The following is a 21,936-nucleotide window of genomic DNA, read 5'->3' as shown; positions in this document are numbered from 1 at the left end:
TTCTATCTAGTCATGGTTTGTATCAAAATGAGACAGAATAAGGCAGCCACCCTTTCATGCATGCAAGGCTTGTTGAACAGTCAGTATCTCTGTCCCAGTGTCTTTACTAAGAATATTATGGGTCCTTAGAACATTCTTGGGAAAAAATCCCAGACTTGCTCGTTTCTGGTATGGAGGATGTGTCAGAGGACACTCCCAGGTCCTCTCACACATCCTCTGTACCAGAGGAGGGGCTCTCTTAGCAGGGAGTCAGCTCAAGACATGGTTCACTCTGCTGGTTTCCAATGCAGAGGTGGAGCAGAAAAACAGGTGAAATGCTTCTAATCACTTGAAAGAGTTGCAGTCATTTTTTTTTTTAATTTTGAGTCATTATTCTGAGGCTATGTGAAAGGCTGTGTGATTTTGGATGTATGAGAAGTGCTACAAAGTTCTTGATTTCTTATGCAATCACTTAGTTTTTCACCTTAATCACATATTCTCTGAATATCTGTGTCTTAAAATACTCATCAACATCCTATTGTGTAAATGGGACAAAAACATTGGATAAAAGATGTGTTTATTTTCTGTTTCAAAAATACTTTTAATACTTTTATCTTTATGACAGCACATGCTACATTACTCATACAGCGTGGCATTTGTGCTTTTATGGAGAAAACATTACCCGTCTAAAAAAAATCTGATACCACCTTGTAAGGTGTTTTTTTCTGTCATTGTTTATGTATCTTTAGAAAGACTATACAGCTGTAGAACTTTGAAGAAACATTTCAGCTATATTTCATTCTTACTTGTCTATTGCATGCTATTTCTTGCCACCAAAATATTAAAATTTTTTCATTATATCCCTCGCAAGATGCCTGGGAAATAATAATTAAAAGAATCTAAGTTGCCTCGGTGCCCTGCAGTTGTATTGCAAATATTAAACAAGTGATATTAGTTAGGGGAATGATAATGCTGATAATGAAATAATAATTTCAGTTTGAAAACTTTCTGAAAACCTCTGATAGCCAGAGGTGGTTTCCAGGACAGGAGTTGGATTCCTTGGGAACTGGGTTCCTTAATACTAGAATTAAAGATGAAACTGCTAGCAAAAAGAGGCAATCATTGGCTGACTGCTATAGCAGGTTTTTCAACAATTTCTTTTAAATATTGTTGCTTTAGATATAAAATGCAAACTTTCTTACCTTTTTAGAGAACAATAGAGAGTTATGTGGACAAACGTGTTGGAAGCACTTATGGACCTCCTGGGGGCAGAAAGATGACTATTTTTATTGATGATATCAATATGCCATTTATCAATGAATGGGGAGATCAGGTAGACTTTTTTAATATTTACTACTTTTTCTCAAATTTTCGTGGTTTTTATGTGGACTTCTTATAGATAGATAGATATATATATATAGTGGACTTCCTAAATTTTTTAAATAACTGTTAATTATTGGAAGTGCTTTATAATTTTGGTACAGTGATGCACTCAAAAAAAGAGAGAAAATTACATTTACTGATAAGTAAATGTAATAATTTACATTTACATAATATAATGGTGCTATATTTTACATAATCTCCACTGCCTTATTTTTTCAAAACTAAAGAAAAATCAGCACCATACTAAAGTAGCATATTATCAATTTCAAGATTGACATTAATCTGAGAGCACCAATAAATAAATTTCTGCCAAGAGAAAGGCCAGTACCTTGGAGAGAGAAATAAAGGTCAAGACCCCCATTAGGTCTTGCATTATGGCCCCAAGACATGACTGAAATATTTTTGAAGGGATAATGGTTTTTGATTGGTGATGTGCTGCATATCATCTTGGTCTTGGTGGGGTGTGTGAGCACATACATAAGGTTTGCTGAATACCATTGGAGCACTTGCTGTGGGGCAAACTCTGGAGCTGTAGACTGGAATGAAGAGTGAATAACCATTCCAAAAGAAGCATAAAAGAATAAGTTGTTTTTCTTCAAAGGAGGCCCAAGAGCTGAAAAGCACAGCTGGAACTTCTGTAGCTGAATTTCCAGCAACAAAATAAGGAACACAACTTTTTTTCCCTCAGTTAATTTCATTATTTTTTTTATTTCAAAAGAATACAAACACAATTTCTTGATATTATCTGGCAGTAGAGCTGTGAAAAAATTTTCCTGCCACTTAAAATCACATAAACCAAGATCTTCTGTATGACTAAGGAAGATCATTTAATTTGTTTTTAGATTAAGGTAACAATATCTCTCTATGGATTAGTAGAATTGCAAAAAGAAGTTAAATTATCATGATGTATTTTCTTTTTTTCTTGCGTAAATTTCTAATTTACAACTTACAACTTACATATATTTCCAGATAACAAATGAAATTGTCCGTCAGATGATGGAAATGAGAGGAATGTACAGCTTGGATAAACCTGGAGACTTCCTTACAATTGTAGATGTACAAATAATAGCAGCAATGATACATCCTGGAGGAGGCCGTAACGATATTCCCCAGCGTTTAAAAAGACAGTTTTCTGTATTCAATTGTACATTGCCATCCAACGCATCCATCGACAAGATTTTTGGTACTTTTCTCTCATTTTAGTACAGTTTGTTTCCCTTTGTAATGGCCTTAAAATTTATAAAAGTATGTTTTATTTCTCAATTTTATCATGCAAATTGAGAGTTCTTCCAGGAAAACAACTGAAGCTGTGGTACAGCGAAAATAGTGCTGTGGGAGAGAAATGAATTCCTTAAAATGCTTGTCTTTCTAATTTTGGGCAAACAAATATTAAGAAAGTAATGACATTTCCTGGAAGACGATGAGCACTGCTATTTCTGTGTAGGTTAACATTCCACCTCTGAACTGTCTGAAATGCACTCTGTTGCTAAATTTCTCAATTCTGGTAACTCTGTCAATACAGCATACGGCAGAAACCCAGTGTTTCTGTACCCAGTTAACTTACTGCCCAGTGTTTCTGTACCAATTCAGAAAAGCCATAGACAACAGAGAAAAATAATTTCACCTGTAATTTTAAATTATGTTTTTCCAAGTAATGTTTTAAATAAGCACCTATTTGTCTTGCTCATGACCTACCTTATTATATCCTACAAGCTGAGATTAATTGTTTGTTGCGTCTTGTATTTTCAGGTATAATTGCCAATGGATACTTTCATCCCTGTAGACAATTTAACCCTGAAGTATGTGGTATGGTGGAAAAACTGGTCTCAACAGGAAGAATATTGTGGCAGCGGACAAAGGTACAAATACAAGAAAAGTTTTATCTCTGAATAGAGTGACTATTAGTTTAGTTTAGGCTACTATTTTCTAAGATCATATCTATAAGAAAAACCCAAATGAAAAACCAAACCACTCAACCCCCACAAAAAAAGGAAAAGAAAAAAAAAAAAATTTAAAAAACCCAGAGAATGGGCTACAATATTTTCAAGATGAATTCTGGAAAATATCAGATTTCAATATAGAGGACAGATGAATGTCAGTCCATTCATTCCTATACATAAATTCATGTTACCCAAAGCTTTGATCTCCATAGCTAAGGGGCAGGGAGTGAAATTCTTTACAAATTATAATTTTTAATTTATAAAGCCAGAGCAGCAGGTGAAAAAATTACATGTTGTAAGTCTTGGTGTTCTACATTTAGAGATATTTTAAACAGTTAAATACTCTTGGTGACTTCTTATAAAGAGTTTTCCCACAGTATTACGTGTGAAAACTAGTATTTTTGTTATTTATATGTTTTATAGGTGTTATTAATGATGAAGTTATACATTTTATTATTATTGATTCATTGTAGGTGTTAACTGATTTTGAATATTAAAAATCTTTTTCTTTAGGCAAAGATGTTACCTACACCATCTAAATTCCACTATATTTTCAACCTTCGAGACCTTTCTAGAATTTGGCAAGGCATGTTAACTATAAAGGCAGAAGAATGTACAACCAGCACTACTATCCTAAGACTTTTTAAACATGAATGTACCAGGGTAATTGCTGACAGGTATAATAATTACGGCATTTTGTATTTAGTAGGTTTAGCCATTTACTTAATTTATGCCCATACACCTGTAAAACTTCTAAATATTATAAATCTTATTAGGCCAATATGAAAAATTTTATCTTGTTTTACATACAGTCTGCATTGGTGTATAATTCCAACAAATATCATGGTGTATACTGATAGATTAACCCAGTATCTAAATGGAAAGCATCAAAATATCTAGGTATTATATATTTTAACCTACTTTTTCCCCCCCCTTTGGCTGCACTCAGCTGATTCCACTGTAGAAAAGAGAACTTTATGGTGTCCTAAATTTATACACATAGGATGATTTAAAATTGCTTTACTCTTCTCACAGAAAGAAGAAACAGGATTGCATGCTTATGACTAAAAATTTGCCCATTTCCTATAAATCTCTTTCAAAATGTTCATAAAACAGATATAACTATGACCTGTATGTCTTGGAGACCAGTATTATTTCAGTATTATTTTTCTGTTCATTGTGTCTCAATTTCTTGTGAAATTCTAGATGTAGCACTAAAGCTGCTGCTAAAAGCCTGACATATACCCTCTACTACTGTGAGTAGTTATAATTATTTCTCCATGATCAGAGAAGTCCATCCACCAAAAAATATTAGCAGTGCTGATATTTCCAACTGTCTGATATTTCTCACTCTCTGAACTATCAAATATTATACAAATGTACATATTTGATAAAATGTATGTCTGTACATTTCTATGTGCAACAGAGTGCTGTTGAAACGAGACAGAGAAAATGTTTAATTTTATTGAAAGCTAGGATCTGCTGTACTAAGGCAAAAATATCATACAGAATCATACAGTGTATTAGTTTCTGCTTTAAATTAGGGAGCAATATCACTGGTATTTATTGGTATGTTTATATATGTTTTTAATTTGTTGTGGTAAATTTAAAAATGCGTGGAAGATATGTATTTGTAGAGATATATTAGAAAAAGGGAGAGCGTAGTCATGCATTCCCTGTTTCCATGCTGCTTTTAAATTTCCTAGTGATTAATATTATAATGTCATAACAAAAGATCTGTAACAATAGTGATGTAAAGCATATCTAGGCTGTCTCTACAACAGTTCTTCAATTTATCTTGTCTTATTTGAAAACTCACATCACTGGGCTTCTTCACATTTGTTCTACTTTCCTCTCAGTTGTATCACTGAAAAGAAAAAGAAGTAAATATATGGAAACTATTTTTTATGTACTTTGACATTTACAGTTGTAATTAATTTTTTCTGTGGATAAGGTGGTTCTTGTCTCTTACGTTTGCCAGTTACTCCTGAGTAGCCTTCTTCATTGCTTCACCGGTAATCATAAGCAGAGTAGTCGAAGATCTGATCTGTATTAAGATCAGATTGAATCTGATAGGGGAAGCAGCTAAAGCTGTTCACACAATTAAATGTAGTCACTGGTATATTTAATTAGTCTCCTCAACCCCAATGTGTATTCCTCTGCTAATTATGGGTTTTTGTGTAAGAGGTGTTGAGAATGGAGTCAGGATGTAGTGGCATATACTACCTTCCTTTCAGTATTCCTTGTCTAATTGCATTCCATTAGGCAGTGTTATGATACCAGAAATTATGCTGTTTTACTGCAGGTTGAAAGATGAAAGATTCACTTAGCCATAGTTATTTGGGAAAGCATTCACCCTTTTTTATCCTTTTTTATCTGAAAAATTACATAGTGTGTTGTTGTCTCATTTTCGGTCAAAGTTGGAAAATCAGGTTATTTTGTTTTATATTTTGTGTCACTATTACACTTTATAGTATGGAAGCACTTGATTTTTGTGCATGTTGCCTAATCCATGTCTGTGATTACTGTGTAGTGTATTGTCTAATAAGTATTTTTTTTTAGAATGTTACAAGTTTTGGGGTTTTTTTTTGTTGTTGTTGATTTTTTCTTAGTATTTAGATATCTGTTATCTTTCTATATAACTAGAAATTTTTTTTTAATTTGTACTAATTTGTGGTTTTCAGGTTTAATACACCCGAAGATACAGCCTGGTTTGAGCAAGCTATGGATAAAACAATTCAGGAATATGTGGAGGCAGATTTAAGTGAAGTTCTCAATGCTGAACCGTATTTTGTCGATTTTTTACGGGATGAACCTGAACCAACCGGTGAAGAACCAGAAGATGCTGAGCTTCTAGCACCAAAAGTTTATGAGGAGGTATTTCATTTTACTAGGCACCAAATACTAGGCAACAGTTTTCCTTTAATTATTGTGTGTTATATTGCTGAACTCATGCAATACAGAAAGTTTGATAAAATAGCTATGAAATTTTTTGTGAAAATATATCCAGATATTCATAGTTAGCATGCAACAAATCATTTTATTGATGTCAGATTTAATAGTGACATATAAATGTGGTCTATTTTAGTGACATATAAATGTGGTCTATTTTCTCCTTTTCTCATTCTTCTTTTTTTTTTCTTCCACCATTAGCAAAAAATTTCAGCATAAACAAAACTACAATAATTACGGTGAATTAGCAAGATAATATCATTACACATCACCAAGACATGAAACTGACATTTGTGTAAAAATATCAAGGGAGTTTTAAAATTATGAAGTGCCCTACAAGTGTTGTTACAGATTCTTTCTTTTTTTAATTTTTTTTTTCCCTCCAGGTTCCAAGCTATGAATTCCTTTGTAACAAATTGCGGGCATATCAGGCACAATACAATGAAAATATTAGAGGTTCCTCTCTTGATTTGGTGTTTTTCAAGGATGCAATGACACATCTTATTAAGGTTTGGTATTGCTACTTTTTTATTTGTTTAACTGTTGTAACAGGGTTCTTTATTTGGACAAGCTATTCTTAGAGGGCACATTGTGAAAAGCTATTCTTACCCCCAAACTGCTTTGCCATCTTTGCAAGGTCATTTTTGAGAACTAGGAAAGACCTACAGTCGTTTTACCTGTTTCCATGTTTTATAATGAATTCCTTATTTAAATATCTTTAAATTTCTATGTTTTCAGATGAAGATTTTCCTCAATAGCAAATGTGAGACCATAAATAAAGACATTTATATTGTCTATATAAAATTATTTTTAGCCATTTAGAATTCAGAGAACACTTCAAATGTATCTGTACCTGATAGGTGACAAAAACAACCTGAGGTAGAATCTGACTGGATGAAAGGAAATATAAATTAGGGCTGCAGTAGAATCAGTGTGTAGGGTAGAGATTAGGGTAGTGTGTAGGTCTGACATCAAAATCTGATTCATGGGGGTTAAAGATAGACAAAGTATGAGATTAGTGTCTCAGCTTTAAGAAGGGTTATCTCAGGAATTGCTTTGACTGGATGATCTGATTGCTGAAAGACACACAGAAGTTGCAGTGAAACACAAACAGAAGAAGTGGTTTTCTTTGTCTCTAGTTCACTTCAAATGAAGTAAATGTTTGTTTGCTTTGCATTTAAACAGGAGTACATATTTTTTTTAATATGGTTCACATGATGCTAGGTGCATTTCAGAAGACCTTGAAAGCCTCTGACATTCCATTTTTATTGGCAAATTTTAGCCAGAATATCCTTGATATGCAATTAGTGACAGCAGGGCTCCTTTCTACCTAAGGTGAAAATGGATCTAGTCACCTACATAATTTCATATTTAGACTTCTTTAATATATCTATCTAGAAAGCCTCAGAGGGAAGTGTGCAGTAAGCTAAAATTTTATAAAAGATAAAAATTAATATCTTTCAAAGACTTGATGTAGATGCCAATCTTTTAAATTTTGTGCATAATTTACATATGAACTGAAATATAATGTAGAATCTTAATAGTGCACTAATATATCATAAATCCAAAGAAGATGTGTCAAAACAATAGAATAGTAAATTTGTCATTCAGCTTTTGTGTCTGGAGACTTGGTAAGAAAACTATCATAAAAGAAATATTGAAAATAGATAGGCTAGAAGATAACATTAAAGCATAGTTTATTTGTGTTAAGTCTTTCAGCTACTAAAATTAGGAAAGTAGTATATTTGTTCTTCTAGCTAAAGTTTTTTATTGATATTTTTAAACACATTCAGGATGATGTCCTCAAAATGTCCCCTTTCATGTATTTATGATTATAACAATCCCATATATTTATATGCAGCTTCTTCATTAGCCACCCAAAATTTCTAAAGAATTTACAAGTGTTCTTTTGAGGAAAAATTTTCTGCAAGTATCCTTTTAATTATTTTTACATTGTATTATAGCAAATTAAGCATAAAGCATAATAGATTTTTTAATTTTGCTAACTAATGTTCAAATTTATTACTGATGTTTTTATTTCCTCTATAGGTTTCCCGAATTATTCGGACAGCATATGGAAATGCTTTACTTGTTGGAGTTGGTGGATCTGGAAAACAAAGTCTTTCAAAGTTAGCCTCCTTCATTGCTGGCTATAAAATATTTCAGATCACTTTAACCAGGTAAGAAATGCAAGAAATATATTAAGTCAGGCTTATGGTATTGCTTTGTCTTTACTTGGCTACAGATTTTTCTCTTTTTTTTCTTTTTTTTTTTTTTTTAATTTTAATTTTGTCACCATTGGAAAAATATTGAAAACAATACACTCTTATCTGGTTTGTATACAGCATTGGATTTATTTTGACTTGAAAAAGGTAGACTGTGTGTTAGCTATTCCTGCACCAAAATATCTGTGTTTACAAAGTATGTTTGTTTGCAATGTCATTTATAAAATGCTATAATCCAAAAAGAGCGGTATTCTGCATTGTTTTCAACTAACAGGTAATGTTCCTTGTCTCTCCTAGATCCTATAATGTAACAAATCTGTCAGAAGATTTAAAAGTATTGTATAGGACAGCTGGACAGGAAGGACAAGGTATCACCTTCATTTTCACTGATAATGAAATAAAAGAGGAATCATTTTTGGAATACGTAAATAATCTACTGTCTTCAGGAGAGGTAAGGATCTCAGCCTGACAGCCAATATGCTCTAGAGGCAGGGCACTGCAGAATTTGTTCTCGCTACTTTATTTGTCCTGGTAATACATTGTAAAATCAGTAATGATTAAAATATTTCAACTTTTTAAGTAAGGAGTGCTCTGGATATGTGGTTTCTTTATTTCGGTGTAAACCAGGAGAATATAAAAGGGCTGTAGTTAGTATTTCAGTAGCCTTTTATTAAATGATTATTTGATTGCCAGTTCAAATTCTATACTCTTCTGGAGTTGGCCTTCTTAGATTTCAGTGGGGTTTCATAAGTATAAACCTGTGAGTTTTAGTCTAAACTGTGTATATGCAGAGAGAAAGAGATACAGATGTAAACAGGCAAATATTTATAAATTCTAAAATAATGACATCCATGCAATTAATTACCAATTTCTTACTTTGTAAAAAGATTTCTAATTTATTTGCTCGGGATGAATTGGATGAAATCACCCAATCATTAGTACCTGTGATGAAAAAAGAGCTGCCTCGGCATCCTCCTACCTTTGACAATCTTTATGAGTACTTCTTAAGTCGAGCAAAGAAGAACTTGCATGTTGTCCTCTGCTTTTCTCCAGTAAGTTTTTTCTATATATCTATTTTTCCTTTATTCTATTAGCAAACTTGCCTGTGTGGTATAAGATAATTATTCAAGTTTTGTTTTTAAGGAAGTTCAAGATACATAAAAAGATGACCAAAGTCTAGTTGTAACTGCTGAGATTATAAAAGTACTAGTACAGCTGTGAGACCTTAATAGCAAAATACTTAAAAACGAAATAATTTCTTACAAGTTAAAGTATTTTTTTCCTAATACACATCAGTGAATGTATTTTTGTGAAATTATGGCTTGTAGCTGGAAAACAGTATTTTATTAGTAATTAAAATACATTCTTTGATGCTTTAAAATATTAAAATCATATATATTTGTAATGAACTTCTTTCTTCAAATTCATGAATGTTGAATGTTACAAATTTTGCAAAACTCTATTTGAGAAGAAAAAAAATTTCAGGGTATTCTAAGCAGAAAATGATCGAGAAGAAAATAGACTATTTAGTTGTTTTTACTAATTAAACACTTTCACTGACCTTTGCTTAAGAATCACATTGCTAACAAACTGTGATTCTCTTTTCAGGTTGGTGAGAAGTTCCGTGCACGTTCTTTGAAATTTCCTGGTCTGATATCTGGGTGCACCATGGATTGGTTCAGTCGATGGCCCAGGGAAGCTCTTGTAGCTGTGTCCAACTATTTTCTTTCAGAATTTAATATGGTCTGTGCTCCATCAGTTAAAACAGAAATAGTACAAACCATGGGTCTCTTTCATGACATAGTTTCAGAAAGCTGTGAGAATTATTTCCAAAGGTAATATTTTCTATTAATATAATAATTAATTTTAAAAATGTTGCTACTGACAGTGTTTTTTGAACTCATGTTATATGTATCAATAAATGTATTTTAAAGGTAATAAAAAATAAATCTGCTATACCATTATATCCTCAGGCAATAAAAAATTGCTATTATGTCGCAAATTCTTTATCCTCATTCCCACTATTCAGCAGTCTTTAATACTATGTGGATAAAAAAAAAGTAACTAAAAGTGTAAGATTTCATGATGAAATCTGATTTTGAATGAATAAAGACTAGAGTTATATAATTTTCTCTTTTTTGGGAAGTGTATAGCTGTATATATGAAAAATATATATGAAGTTGATGTTGCCAATATGCTTTGTTTCAGGTATCGAAGACGAGCTTACGTGACACCTAAATCCTATCTCTCTTTCATCGGTGGCTACAAAGAGGTTTACACTGAGAAGTTAGATAGTATTAATGAGCAGGCTGAACGTATGCAAACTGGTAAGCAAACACATTCCATATGTGGTCTCAGATGATCTATGCTTTTAATATTCTTTTTCAGTGATTACTTATAGGGGATTCAGTCCAAAAGTGGTAGCTTTTGAGGACTTTTACCAGCCACTCCCCCAGTCACAACCTCACACTGATTCTCTTGTAAAAATACCTCCAAGAAGCTACCAGCCTAACCATTCAACTCGGTGTTGTATTAAACTTTAATAATTGCATGTCAGAATTTTTAATAGAAAGTAGAACCTGAAAATGGACAGAGGTAGCATCTGATTTACTGGTGTAGAGAGAGGTAATTCTAAACAGTAATTAACTTGTTTCTGGACTTGTGCATAGAAATTCTCACCATTCAATCTGTGTGCTTCACATGTGATTTATTTTGTATTTCTGCTGTAGAATAAGTAGGTCCGCTTTTGACTCAACTTCTTCTCAACTTTTTCTAGACTCTCTATTAGAAGTCAGTAATGGATCCTTAGGTAATTTTTTCATGTAATGACACAATGAAGCATCGTTCAGAAATTCTGATTGTCTCATGACTTTATGATGCAACATATACTTGACATAGTTCCTTTTTTGTTGTTTTTGTTGTTGTTTTCTTTTGAAGAATTAATCTTATTTATCATAATTTTGTGACTTGCAAAATTACTTATACCCATGAAAAATGCATAATAGACACAATTATGATAGTATGACTGCTTACACCCACTTTCTCTCCTTTACATAAAATTGAATGAGAACACAAGGTACACATTGTGTAATCAAACTAGGAAAAAAAAGTATATATATTTCTGAATTTTATCTTTTACTTAATAGGTCTGTCCAAGCTGATGGAAGCCAGTGAATCTGTTGCCCAACTCTCTAAAGACTTGGCTATTAAGGAGAAAGAGCTGGCTGTGACATCTATTAAGGCAGATAAAGTGAGTGTTAAATAGCACTAGAATATATAGCAGGTAAAATACTATTGCAGAATTTTATCATAATTTGCAAAAATTTTCCTCATCTAAAATGATGTTTTACTGTCTCTATAGCACGTTGATTTAACATTTGCTTCTGAAAGTGAGGTACTTTTAAACTGTAACAGAGGTTGAGTGCTTTTCTTGTCCTTCTCCCATTTCTTACCCACTCAGATAAGCATCAAATTTCAATTTTTTCCATAGGTTTGGTTTTTTTTTAATTTGGTCCTAATTGACATTATGAAATTTTGGATCTTATGTGCACTTACTAGCAGAGAAAAAGTTAACATGATATTGGGACTTTTCTACTTCAAAATTCCTTAGAGAAATGTTTTTTCCTTAGAAAAATGTTCATTGCAGTCCAGTTTCAGATTTTGTCTTTTACATTAACAAGACATCTCTGTGTTCATGAGAGTTGGGGTCTGGTAGAAATCTGGTTTCCAAAATTACTCTCTGGAAAGGTATGCTAGGGAATCGATCAGTATAGGCATTCTGTTTTCTGAAAGACACCTTAATGTTCTGATGGTGCATATTTAATATGCACTGGAGAGTGAATTTTGTCTGGTGATAACTAAGGGACTGCCTGCATTCTTTTAGGTCTTTGATCTCATAAGAGAAATATGTGACAGAAAGGGATGAAATTGAACTTCTCACATTTAATTTTAATTCAGTAGTTATATTATACCATATATAGTTAGCTGTAGTTGGGGTTAGATTTATATATTTAATAGCTGTTACATACCTATTTTATCTTGTGTCTCATAATCATTTGTTCCATCATTTTGATGTATAGATTTTATGTGTTTATTATAATTTCCAGGTACTAGAAGAAGTCAAAGAAAGTGCTGAAGCCGCAACTAAAATAAAACTTGAAGTCCAGGAAGTGAAAGATAAAGCACAAAGGATCGTGGATGCAATTGATATAGAAAAGCAAGAAGCAGAGAAAAAACTGGAGGCAGCTAAACCAGCACTAGAAGAAGCAGAAGAAGCTCTTAAAGTGAATGAATTTCATTTTTATTAGTACAGTATTATTTGCATCACCTGTGAGAAGCCAGAGCCACCAACACACAGCTGTCTCTTGGCACTGACTGCTGTCACCAGCTCCTCGCTGTTGCTGGCCATGTCTATCATGAAAGCTTAAGGCACACATATTTTACTTAAAACACAAAGGGAATGTTTTATACTATTTTTTCGTTCCAGCTGAATACTTGATCAATATGAATGTGGAGATCTTTCCAAAAGCTACAGATGACTTTAGAATATCTGTTATTCTGAATTCAAGGGACTACTTCTTGTGCTAACAGAATGTTTTTAATTCCAACTTAAGTAGTTACACCTGTCTTTTAAGACAAATAAAAATCTATCTCTTCCTTCACCAAAAACCACAATGCTTTTATTTTAAGAGAAACAGGAAACAAAGGGGATTCAGGGCAATCAGAAGCAGGGTTCAGAAATCTGGAGCCATTACTGTGCTACATAACTCATTCTTCCTCTCTGAACAGTAAAAACCTCTGAAATCCGAAATTAATGATGTCCTTCCATTCCAGTTATCAGAATTTGTGTGACAGAAGTTCTTGAGTAGAAAAAGCAAAAAAAGGTGCATTGTTTGTTCTTACACTGATATTTAGATAATGAGATAAATGAAACTTCCAAAAATAGCCACAAAATTGCTAAAGTTTCTATAAAAAAACTATAAAACGTATTAATTAGGCCAGGTTTCTTACTTTTTTTTGTATATACTTAATGCAAATGCACCTCAGAGAAAAGTATTACAAATGAACATGAAAATCAAGATATTGAATGGGAAAGTAGAATGATGGTATTGATGCAGGATTCTATTACACCTTTCTTCAAACAGACCATCAGACCAGAGGATATCGCTACTGTTAGAAAACTTGCAAAACCTCCTCACCTCATTATGAGGATCATGGACTGTTGTCTGCTACTATTTCAAAAGAGACTGGATCAAGTTACCATGGATCCAGAAAAGCCTTGCTGCAAGCCATCATGGGGAGAATCATTAAAAGTAAGTAGAGTTTTCAAACGGTGTTTCCTAAACATCAGAAATATAGCAATTAGCTTATCAGAGAACTTATGGTGCTGTTTGCCCAAAACATGACAGAATTTTATTGAAAGGCAAACATATTGTTTTAAGATAAACTGTATCTATGCACTATGTCTAATGGGTAGAAATAGTAGATGAATTGCTTGGAGACTTTTGCAGCAGAAGCTTTAAAGTTTGCATGGCCCATTCCTGTCAATGATAGTAACAGTAGCAAATAGTGCTCTTGCATTTTATTCAGGCTTTTACAGTTTAAAAAGTCATCAAAAGCTTTTATTCTCCACTGATGTAATAAAATGAGATAAACAGTTATTCCATGAATTGCCTTTAGCATGCTAAAAGTTTGTTAGAAAAAGTTAAACCAAATTATTTCACTTTTCAGAATTAATATAATACATCACAACTGGCAAAGCAATTTTTTTTTTTGCATTTAGTTAAGTTACAAATATATTTCTGAGTCTTTCTTTGGGTCAATTTTTTTAAATTAAATGGTGCTTCTTAAATGCTTCTAAAGTGCAACACAGGTATATAGGAGATGGGAAGTACATCAGTAACTTTTGATTCGAGTTACTGGAGTGTAATTGGTTAAATCTTCAAAATAATAGAAGGTGTGTGTGAAGAGTTACAGCTGAATAGCACAATTATAATATTAGCAATGTGAATTACCTCTGTTTACAGAAGAATTTTAGGAATGCTTTTTAACAGCTTGACCTATGAACAAGACCTTGAACATAAAATGTATAAATAACTCGTGTGTTGTTTTTTGAAGCTTATGAGTGGCCCATTCTTGAACAACCTAAGGAACTTTGCCAGGGATACAATCAATGATGAGACAGTAGAATTAGTCCAGCCTTACTTTGAAATGGAAGACTATACACTGGAAAATGGTAAAAAAGTGTGTGGCAACGTGGCAGGACTTCTCTCTTGGACAAAAGCCATGGTGGTATTTTATGGTGTTAACAGAGAAGTCTTGCCTCTTAAGGTAATACATCCTCTCTTGCTTTGTGTTTGCTTACCAAGTAATTGAATGTAGTTTAATGTAATAGGATTTTACAAGTGTGTATATATATATATATATATATATATATATATAAAAAATCTTTATGCAGACATAATAGCCTGTGATTTCAGTGGCTAAAGATGGTAGGAGCAGAAACAAAACTATTTTCTTCTTGATTCTAGACAGAACACAGAACAAAAAATTAGCCTAGATTAAATTTATGTGATCTGGTTTACTGTATATAGGGAAAGGTGTTTCCAGTATTTTCTTTTTATTATGTTAAAATTACTTTATAATTGTTTTTAAAATGTTGTACCAAAATCTTTCTTCCTTCTCCAGAGGGTCCTGCAAACAGAGGTTTGCAGCTATTTTAGCTTTATTTTAGCTTTATTTTATTCTTTGTTTTCTCCTGGTAACTTAGAAGCAGTGGAGGACTGATATCTTGCCTAAATATTGGCTTTCTAAAGAGGTTCAGAGATCACATCAATAAAGGAGCTAAGTTGCAATAGTAGGAAGCAAAACAAGGAAAACATTTTTAAGAGTAAATTTTTACTTTAGTGTGTGTGAGTGTTCTTTTTCAGGTTTATGAAACTCAAAGGCAGTGATTTTTTGTTCTAAACAAAGTATTTTATCATTAAATATAGCATAATTTAAAAAAAATAGTAAAAGGGGTGAGCACATGGTGATCCCAAATTTTTTTAACCTTTATGTCACTGGTAGAAGTGTTATTTACAGAAGCAACAGTAATACAGATGAATTCTTTTAAAAAAAATCAATTAATTTCCTGTGTTCACCATAAATATAATTTTAGGAGCAATAGGCAGAGTCACTGTTTTAGGACCATTTTACCCATTTCAGTGGGTAAAAGCAATATTGTTAGCTGATAAAGGACCAATCTCCTGTTGTGATTGCTGGCGGCTACAAAATTCACTAATAAAAGAGGAAATTACATATAGTCAACCAAGAGTACTGAGTGATTGTTCTTCTGGTCTAAGCAACGTGTACAGATCAGAAAGCTTACTTCCTTAACCAGTTTCTTGAAATGTAATTTTTTTAAGGAATAAAATTGAAAATATATAGTAGAACTTTAGGTACTGTATTGTTATTGAACAAAGAAAATCCTACCTTCAGTATATATGTGATATAGTTTTCAGCTTAAATGTTTTTGATGTTTATCTAAAAGTTACTTTGATGTATTGTTGTCTTGTGATTACCAGCTAAGTAGGCTTAAATAGTTCATTTAATTATATTAAAATCATATATATGATTGAACTTTTAAATTTTTTTCTCCTTTGCAGGCTAATCTGGCAAAACAAGAAGGTCGCCTGAAAATAGCTAATGCAGAAAAAGATAAAGCTCAGGCAGAATTAGATGAAAAGCAAGCTGAACTGGATAAAGTGCAGGCAAAGTTTGATGCAGCAATGAAGGAGAAAATGGTGAGATAAAAGCATTTTAGTCTTACCAAAAATGCTTGTACAATTGCACTTGTTATGCAATTAGGATTTGCTGCAAACACACATTTACCTGCTACCTTGAATAACATGGCTGAGATTGAGGTGTAAGAGATTTAAGCCTATATCTGCTTCCTGTGAATAGGAACATATTAGATGCCCTTAAGTGTCCTCAAGGATGAGTTTTAAATAAATAAAATAGTTATAAGAGGATGAAAAGTATATAAAATAACTTCACATTTTTGCATTTGATAATTAAATAGGTAATTTTTTCAATTTTAGGACTTACAGAATGATGCAGAAACATGCAAAAGAAAGATGCAAGCAGCCTCTGAACTTATAGATGGACTGAGTGGAGAGAAAGTTCGATGGACTCAGCAAAGCAAAGAATTTAAATCTCAAATTAAAAGGTATCAAATTCATTACAGAAAAACAAAAAAGAATGTGCTTGTAAAAACTGAAGTGTTGGTAAACAATTTAGTAGCTTTAATTGTGGTACTTCATTTTCTTCCTGGAAATCTTAATATAGCAATGTAATCAAATGAACTACCCTGGAATTTGAATTTTCCTCCCATAAGTAAGAATACATGGGTGCTGAGTACCAGTATTTCAGTTAAGAACAATACCTCTGATTTTGGAATTAGCTTCCAAAAATATTATTACTAGGGCTGTTATGTGCCTGTATTAGAGTTGCTTCTGCAGTCCCCATAATACTGCACATCGTTCTATTGTCACTGGGGAAGTGAAAACTTCAGATAAGCTCAGCTTCTGTAGAACACTTATGTCACTATAAATTTGCTATGGGGAAAGTGGGCATTTCTGGTGAGAGTTTCAATAGAACTACGTTTGTATCCTTGATAAATACTGTATTTCAAGCATATTTTTAAGAAATAAACAATTTTGTTAATTCATTTAGGAAAAAAGGTATAGTTGTCATCATGGCTTTATTGTTTTGTAGGGGTGGAGACTGTGTTTTCATAAAATACTACTCAAATTTTGCCTCAAAAATGCTCTGGAAACAACTTCTTTTTTTTTTTTTAATCTTCTTATGTTTCAAAAGCTGGTTGTCTAAGTAATTAGAAATTGAATTTGTGCACCACCTTTTAATGATGATTTTTCTTCCTTTTCTAGGCTTGTGGGAGATATATTGCTCTGCACAGGCTTTCTTTCATACTGTGGGCCTTTTAATCAAGACTTCAGGAACCTTTTGCTTAAAGACTTATGGGAAACAGAGTTGAGAGCTCATAAAATCCCCTTTTCTGATGATTTGAACCTGATTTCTATGTTGGTAGATCAACCAACAGTAAGTTCTTGGTGCTTGGAGGGTTTAATTTGAACTTCTGTTAGCATATTCTATGACTTTTAGCCAGCATTGTGCCTGCTTAGAGAAGAACTATAATCCCCAGTATTCCAAATATTGCTATACTGTGTAGTTCTGTGGTTTCCAAATGCTCTTGGCAATTTCCTCTCAGTCTTGGCATAGTAATAATAACAAAACCCAAGAGAAACAAGTGATGCACAATAGAATCTCTCGCCCCATGCCGACCAATACCCAGCCAATCCATAAACCGTGATCAGGCCTCTTCTGAGTAACTCCCCCAGTTTATATAGTGGACATGGCATTGTCTGGTATGGAATATCCCTTTGGTTTGTTCAGGGCAGCTGTCCTGGCCATGCTGCCTCCCAACTCCTTGTGCACCTGCTCACTGGCAGAGCACAGGACACTGAAAAATCCTTGCCTTGGGGTAAGCACTACTGAGCAACAGCCAAAACATCAGTGTGCCAACGTTATTCTTACAGTAAATCAGAAAAACACAGCACTGTATACCATCTACTAAGAGAAAATTGACCTTTCTTTCAGCCAAAACCAGGACATTTCTAAAACAGCGGGTTTGGTTTTAATTTAAAATAGAATACATGAAGTCCTTTTATTCAATGTAAATGTATTAGAAATGGGCAAAGAGTGGGAAATGCCAGAATCTTTCCTTTTTTTTTCTTTCATTTTTTTTCCTTAATTTTTCCTTCAGTAAACATTTTTTTTCCTTCAGTATTTTTCCTTCAGTAAACATTTTTTTTTTTCCTTCAGTATTTTTCCTTCAGTAAACATTAATTCCTGAAAGCTTTCTTAGACTGGTTTTTGCTTAATTGATCCCAATGCTTAATTTATTTGTCTTTTGGCATCCTCACACTTTAAAATATACCTTTTGTGATTGTATGTAGTTTAAAAAATCCATAAAAATAAAATTCTGAAAATATGTTTATACCTGCATTAATAATTCTTCAGCAGGTTCAGGTTTGCATTCCTTTTGATGTCCCTGTTACTTCTTAGAAGAATTTTAATTGAATAAAAATTACAGTGATAATTTATTTCAAACTACTCATTTTACTTCCTTTTTTTTTTCTTTTCCTTTAGATTAGTGAGTGGAATCTTCAAGGATTGCCTGGAGATCACCTCTCAATTCAGAATGGTATTATTGTCACTAAGGCATCAAGATACCCACTTTTAGTAGACCCACAAACTCAAGGAAAAGCGTGGGTTAGAAATAAAGAACAGGAGAATGAATTACAGGTAAACAGTATCTTAAAGGAAGGGTGTGCACTATTATACTCCTTCAAACATAATTGCTTTAGAGGGAGGTTGCATTTGAGTCAGTGTGATCTGACATAAGTTTAACATGTATGGAGACTGACAATTTTGTAGATGCATCAGCAGGGAGCTTCAGAACAACTGTAAATCCCACTCAAGGGCTTGGAAAAGACTATCCAACTTGCATGAACTCTAGTAAAAAGTATAAAAGTATTTTGTTCAAGATGGGTAGGAATGGTCCCAACACAAAAGAAGACAAAGAGATGATAATTCTAAAACCAAAAGGGTATAATATGAAATTATTAAATGAGAGCAAATTCGGCGACTGTTAGTAACATTACAGATAAAGGCAGGGTAAGTTACAGCTCTGAAAATGTAGGCAAAGTGCCTCAAGTGTTGCAGCCCATCATTTAGGACCTGAGACGGTATGCATAATGAGGTTGTCACTACAAAAGGAGCTTGAGGAAATCCTGCTGAAGCCATACCCATGAAAAATTTGCCTATCCTAACATTACTGCAATCTTCATAGCTCTTTCACAGGATAAAACAATATGCTAAAATGCCTGCTCATGAAACATAAAACAAAGATGTTCATGTGTCACTATTTGCATCACAATTTTTTTTTCCCAAATGACGTGGCATGGCAAAAGGAAACTGCATTTTAAAACACTTAGCCTGAATGTTGAGAAAACTCCTATGTCCTGAAGGTCAATACATTTTGGAGGGTTTAGAATTAGTTAATTATATAGCTTACTATTTTATGCATGCTTTTAAATTATTTTCTATAGTATGAATCCCATTTAATGAAATACCAATCTGAATTCATAATATTGGAGCAGTGTTTCATTTCTTAGACTTCCATATTTTAGAGTCCATATTTCCAGCAAAATTCTCAGCACTTCAAAGCTAAAATTAGAAAATCTAGTCCTTCTAGGACATAGAACAGAAAATTAAAGGCTAGGTGTCTCTGATTTCTAAAATATACATAACATCTTTAATATGCAATAAGCTGTACCAGTTTGATTTAGTACATTATTACTCTCATAATGAAGTCCTGAGGATTCAGTTACAGCCAACCTTTTAAGTCACCTTTTTATGATATTTTTTACTGTACACACAGAAGTATTTCTGCATAAATTCCTTCATGGTCAATATTTATTGCACCTGCTTTAAAATGCAACTAACAAAAACAATGAAAAAATTTTCCATGGTTAGGTCTGTGGTTTTCCTGTAAGACTGAGGAAATGCTCTGTCCTTACACCAATTTATAATTTACTTTTTGAGGTAACAACTCTGAATGACAAGTATTTCCGGCAACACTTAGAAGACAGCCTTTCACTGGGACGATCACTCCTGATTGAAGATATAGAGGAAGAATTGGATCCAGTCCTTGATAATATACTAGAAAAAAATTTCATAAAATCTGGATCTGCTTTTAAGGTTAGTAATCAAACAAAATAAGCAGAATAAATAGCTAGCCTTGTGACAAATGTTATTTTACCATTGTTATAAACATTTGCTGAATCAGGTAAACTTTGTATTCAGTAGAGACATGTAAAGAATCAAACTGAACTAATAAAATACAGCAGACGGAGCCTCAGCTGTGTAGTAAGTGGGCAAGTCTAAACTATGAGTTTAACTACCAGGGTTATTAGTGAAGATTCCAAACTGGAACCAATTATGCTTATCTGATGAAATGCTTAAAATTCTTTCTACTGATTTTCAAGCAGTGCAAATATGCTTAAGGAAGTGGTTTGGTCCTACTCTTATTATAAGCCAGGCATTTGAAGCCACCTTGGAGACTCATATGTTGGAGCCTCATTTGCCACCCACTGTCCCATGGCAGATGATCTTTAAGGTCCCTTCCAATACCAACAATTCCGTGATTCATACTGCAGTATACAGTGATCAGATTTCCTTGTGCATATGCAGCTTTTGAGTTAGACCACTGTTTCAGAATGTATTAATTCTATAAAAATTTATTTTGAATACTCTGAATGAATTTTTACTACCTTCATAAATATTCCTTGAAACCTGCTTAGTCTTAATAAAGTTAAAATTTATGTCCAGTAATTTCTGTTCCGTTGTTGGATCACATAATTCCTTTTACCTTGGACATAACAGAATGATGATTTCTACAAAGGTCAGCAGTTTCTACTGCCTCTTCATTTGAGATATGATTAGAAACCAAATGGTTCTGAAGCTGTTAATCATAATCCACAGGGGAAGTGGTCCCTATATTTAGCTGAAGGGAAATGCTACTTTTATAACTACTCTAACTTATACATTTGGGCATTGACTTTTATTTTCATGACAAATTTAAGTTGTGAAATAAATTTCCTCTTTTTGTCACTTCAAATCATGTAAATTTTTTTTCTGCTCAATGTTACTGAGTTTAATAAGGCTCATTTTCCTCTGTTTAATACTATTTTAACTTAATCCACAGGTGAAAGTTGGTGATAAGGAAGTAGATGTTATGAATTCATTTAGACTGTTCATTACTACGAAGCTACCTAATCCTTCTTTCACACCTGAAATTAATGCAAAAACATCAATTATTGATTTTACTGTTACAATGAAAGGACTTGAGAATCAGTTACTGAGAAGAGTAATACTCACTGAAAAACAGGTAAGTTAACAGTACAAATAAGTCATAGTGATATTTAATTTTTTTTCCATTTAATTTGTTTTGGTATGTAGAAAAAAGAAATGTTCAAATGGAAAAAAAAGATATTAGCTATTTCCTAAAATTATATTCAGATTCAGTGTAGATATTTCCAAATATCAAAAATGCATTGGGAGGCTCTTAATATATACATGACTGTCAGTACAACACAAACAATTACCTGGATTTGACATTAATAAGATACATCATAAGATACTGGATAAACACTGCTTAAAAAAACATTTGTTTTTAAAAACATGTTTTAGCTACCAAGAAAAGTAAAATGCACATTTCATGACTGGATCCAACTCTTCACCTGTATCTTCAATCACAAGTCATTCACTTGAAAAATCAGAAACTGAATTTTAAGTATCTGTCATAGTTGCAACCCATAAAATGTCATGCC

General features: G+C 32.9%; 1 protein-coding gene across 4 annotated transcripts in view; it reads left to right on the top strand.

The window, feature by feature from the left end:
• Positions 1-21,936, top strand: part of DNAH8 (dynein axonemal heavy chain 8) — a 115,550-nt gene that overhangs the window by 67,899 nt on the left and 25,715 nt on the right. For all 4 annotated transcript variants that reach the window (XM_064414558.1, XM_064414560.1, XM_064414559.1 and 1 more), the window contains exons 56-76: positions 1,190-1,312; positions 2,332-2,545; positions 3,112-3,221; positions 3,816-3,979; positions 5,987-6,179; positions 6,641-6,763; positions 8,304-8,434; positions 8,777-8,930; positions 9,367-9,531; positions 10,088-10,314; positions 10,688-10,806; positions 11,626-11,729; positions 12,586-12,762; positions 13,624-13,791; positions 14,597-14,809; positions 16,126-16,263; positions 16,561-16,688; positions 17,410-17,581; positions 18,692-18,847; positions 20,150-20,305; positions 21,312-21,494. In XM_064414558.1, coding sequence (XP_064270628.1) covers positions 1,190-1,312; positions 2,332-2,545; positions 3,112-3,221; positions 3,816-3,979; positions 5,987-6,179; positions 6,641-6,763; positions 8,304-8,434; positions 8,777-8,930; positions 9,367-9,531; positions 10,088-10,314; positions 10,688-10,806; positions 11,626-11,729; positions 12,586-12,762; positions 13,624-13,791; positions 14,597-14,809; positions 16,126-16,263; positions 16,561-16,688; positions 17,410-17,581; positions 18,692-18,847; positions 20,150-20,305; positions 21,312-21,494 — 3,318 coding nt within the window. The remainder of the gene's footprint in view (positions 1-1,189; positions 1,313-2,331; positions 2,546-3,111; positions 3,222-3,815; positions 3,980-5,986; positions 6,180-6,640; positions 6,764-8,303; positions 8,435-8,776; positions 8,931-9,366; positions 9,532-10,087; positions 10,315-10,687; positions 10,807-11,625; positions 11,730-12,585; positions 12,763-13,623; positions 13,792-14,596; positions 14,810-16,125; positions 16,264-16,560; positions 16,689-17,409; positions 17,582-18,691; positions 18,848-20,149; positions 20,306-21,311; positions 21,495-21,936) is intronic.

The sequence above is a fragment of the Passer domesticus genome, chromosome 3 (assembly GCF_036417665.1).
Source record: "Passer domesticus isolate bPasDom1 chromosome 3, bPasDom1.hap1, whole genome shotgun sequence".
NCBI lineage: Eukaryota > Metazoa > Chordata > Aves > Passeriformes > Passeridae > Passer > Passer domesticus.
This window is presented reverse-complemented; position numbering and strand designations above follow the sequence as displayed.